The sequence below is a fragment of the Cryptomeria japonica genome, chromosome 3, assembly GCF_030272615.1.
Source record: "Cryptomeria japonica chromosome 3, Sugi_1.0, whole genome shotgun sequence".
Taxonomy (NCBI): Eukaryota; Viridiplantae; Streptophyta; class Pinopsida; order Cupressales; family Cupressaceae; genus Cryptomeria; species Cryptomeria japonica.
In genome coordinates, this window is record NC_081407.1 from 253,935,147 (window position 1) to 253,938,780 (window position 3,634).

General features: G+C 36.8%; 1 protein-coding gene across 1 annotated transcript; it reads right to left on the bottom strand.

Moving 5' to 3' along the window:
• Positions 1 to 561: 561 nt before the first annotated feature.
• On the bottom strand, positions 562 to 1,829 carry LOC131045688 (cationic peroxidase 1-like). The gene is made up of 4 exons (XM_057979283.2): positions 1,602 to 1,829; positions 1,301 to 1,492; positions 1,049 to 1,214; positions 562 to 953 (listed from the first exon to the last, which is right to left on the bottom strand). The coding sequence occupies exons 1-4, from the start codon at positions 1,827 to 1,829 to the stop codon at positions 562 to 564; spliced, it is 978 nt and encodes a 325-aa protein (XP_057835266.2).
• Between the last annotated feature and the right edge of the window lie 1,805 nt (positions 1,830 to 3,634).

Sequence of the window (3,634 nt, forward strand, 5' to 3'; positions counted from 1 at the left end):
TTGATTGATATGATACAAAGCGTACAACATGTACAACGTGCTTAGGCTAGAAAATAGAGAGCACAAAAAGAAACGTGTTCCAATCATATGCAAGAGTAGGTAGGGTAAGTATTGACAACTATTAATAACTACCTTGATGCAAATAATGATGCACTTAAGAAATATGCAATTACAACCAATGGAATAGTCTTTTACTTAAATTAATCTTAAATAATTGTAAACAAAATAAACGATTTACTTGACAATTCCAAAAATAAATAAAACACAAGAAATTAAAAAAAAAAACTTATCACAACTATTTTCAGTAAATAATTATAATTAATAACAATTTGATTCAACCATAAGGAAGATTACAAAGAAAACCTAATTCATTGTACCAACATGTAAATACCTAATTATTAACATCATAAGGGCGGCGCATTTAATGAGTGAATAAGTTTTTCTCACATAATGAATTTATTATTTATTTTTTAAAATATAAAGACGGATATGAAATAGCTCAGGTATTTCCACTTTCAAAATAGAACCTGGACCAGAACAATTTGTCCGAGTCACTAAACATCAATTGATTCTTCTGCAGTTCGTTCGAATCTCTCCTTGCGTTCCAGTAAGTGGTTTGGTGTTTGCCATCCTCACCATTGCCGCCGCAAAATCAGTGAAAAATGCTTGCTGATCGGTGCTGTATGTTGTCACCTGAGCATCTGCAGAACCTCCGTTAAATAATTCCTGATCGGAGTGGAAAAGACCTTTCCCAGATCTCAAATTTTTGTAATAAGTGTTGTCAAAACCATTAGCAGTCAAAGAGTCCAGGGGTGCGAGGTTGAAGTCACCAGCACCACTGTTGAAGGGACAATTTTCCTGCAAAGAAGCTGCAAATTCGTTGTCTATGTTGGATTCATTGTAGATCCGACTTCTAAAGAATTGACAACTGGCTTGACCAATCGTATGAGCTCCTACAGGTACACATTAAGCTAAGATAAGATTCTTCAATTAAGTAATCGGTACGGCTTTCTTGTCAAGGAAAATAGACGGTAGTTAAGTCGCTTACCTGAAAGAGCAACCATATCCTCCGCAGAAAGTCCTTGGGCTTGGAATGCTGAGATGAGAGAAGTAAGGCTCGAAAAGGGCCCTGGAAGGTTGTTGTTTGCATCATTCAGACTAGCAGTCGTCGAATCTCGCCTTCCAAGCATTAGAGTCCAGCTTGGACCTCCCAGCTGGTAATTACAAACACAAATTTAGAATGTCTATATGTAAGTAAATAGGGAACGACTTATAGTTAAAACTCCCGAATAATAATTACTTGGACAACCGAGTCGCGAGTGGCTACTGCCAAAATATCAGCACAGGATACAACTCCAGTGCAAACATTCTCAATTTGGGTCTTGATAATATCTATCACCTCGAATCCCCTGAGTGAATTGGCATTGGCTCCAGAACTTTTCTCTCCTGTGAAAGTCGGGGTGTCGTCCAGGAGAACAGATCCATCGCAACCCTGAAAGCCGCATCCAAACCCAAAACGAACACCATGTTAACATAATCGCATTGCACAAGAGAAGTGATAAAAGGAAATGAGGAAAGTAGAGTTGAAACAAATGTATTACGTTAACAAAACAGTCGTGAAATTGAAGGCGTAGAAGAGAAGCTCCCATTCTGGGTTCTTTATCCAGCGTTTCCTTTATTGCGGATTTGACTATAGGCAATGCCTGCGGACACGTCTCGTCATAATAGTTTGGAGCAAGGTGAGCATACACAGCGCTCCACCACAACATTGAGGCGATAAAGAATAGTGATGCCCAACTCTTGTTAACTTTCCACGTCGAGCAGGCCATGGCAGCTTTGACTGTCGAATGAAGGCGTGATTGCGATACTGACGTAGAGAGTTGTATAAGGGAGGAAAGTGAATACGAGGTATTAGATAATGGAGGATACTGAATTTATATACCGCAATGTGACTGCTATATCATTGTGAAACAAACGCATTCATTAGGCTTCGACGGATGAAACGCGTTTTGCAGGCGGTGAATGTTCATTCTGTTTCGCAACTGATTCCGTGTATGTTACTACTATTCATAGCTTTAACAAGTTTGTGGAATTTGCCATTTGTACCTATATTCGTGGAAGTCCTTGTTCCAACTCTACATATACGTTGTTTTTTAATGAACGGATGGTTGTTTTTGAAGTCCTTGTTCAGGAAAGCAGATTTTAATCTTCAGTCTTCAGACCCGTAGCCAGTGATCCTCCCTAGGAAAAACAGAAAAAAGAATGCTAGGAAGGTGGCAAGAGTATTGCTGGAAGGAAGACTATCTCGGGTTCCTATACTAAGACCATGAGTCGGAGTGAGGACCAGGGTACCTCCAAATTCATCATGGAGGATCTAGAGAAAATCAACAAAAATATTATTTAGGAGAACACTGAACAGGTGCACTCTTTGAATTGAGTGTGTTTTCCTATTTTTGGGGGCTTTTCGTGTTGTTTTTGACTTTGGGTCTGTGTGGGGTTTGTCCCCCGTCTCGCTTCTATTCAATTTTTGGTTGACTGCTCGCCTTGGTTTGTAAAACTTTGGGTTTCAGGTCTATCAAAAACATTGTTTTATTTTGTTCTACTATTCTAGATGAATACACAATATAGAAACATGCAAGAGGCATGGAAGAGTATTGATTTCCAATTATTAAATCCTATATAGAACCTTTAAAAAAATGACTTTCTAAATATTTAAGTTCTATACTCTCAACTTGTGCCCAAATGATTGTGTCAAATAAAAAATGATGGATGCATATCATCATAAGTTTTAGTTGTCACTAAATTGATTGACATGAATTTAAAACATTGAGGTGTTTAAAAGGCATGGACAAGTATGAATTATTAATTTATAGAAATCCCTTTACTTTCTTTAATTTCTTATCTGCTTCTTTTTATTTTTGTGCTTGGTTTGGAGTAAACTTTAGACAAATTTGATCACTGATTATTTGTTAAATCGGAGACTTGATTCTATGGTTTATTAGTAAATTTAGTTTTTGTATTAAATCAGGTTAATAACTACGATTTCATAGTTTTTTCTTATACCCTATATTTGGAGGACCACATAGAAACTTGATGATAATTACTCAAGCTTGACGAAGGAGGACTCTTAGAACCTTATCAGGTTGTGAGAGTTTGCATCCAACAATATGACTTCTATATCATCATGAAACAAACACATTGTTCAGGCTATGATGGATGTTTAGTGTTTTGCAGGCTGTGAATGTTCATTCCATTCAACAATTGATTTAGTGTATGTTAGGTACTTTATGTTACTACTATTCATAGCTTTAACAAGTTATACTCGAGGGACCACTCATGGAGATAGTTGTTCTTGGTGGAATCAATGAACACTGCCAGGGTGGTGAATTAGTTTTCTGCACTTTACTATTTTAATAAACTGATTCTTAAACCATTGCATACATAAGAAAGAAAATATAATGCAGGAACTTAAAGCAAATAACCACACAACCGTGACATTAGAATATTTATGTGGAAACACGAAAAAGAGAAAAACCACAATGAGATTTGAACCCACAATATTATTATACTATGACCAGTACTAGAACAATATTACAAAAGAGGAATGCACTTGCATTAATGACACTGCCTAGAG

Coding starts and splice junctions, on each gene's coding strand:
- LOC131045688 (XM_057979283.2), bottom strand. CDS start 1,829: ATGGCCTGCTCGACGTGGAAAGTTAACAAGAGTTGGGCATCACTATTC. Junction 1,493..1,601: donor TTCACGACTGTTTTGTTAAC/GTAATACATTTG, acceptor TGCGGCTTTCAG/GGTTGCGATGGATCTGTTCT. Junction 954..1,048: donor GGATATGGTTGCTCTTTCAG/GTAAGCGACTTA, acceptor GTGTACCTGTAG/GAGCTCATACGATTGGTCAA.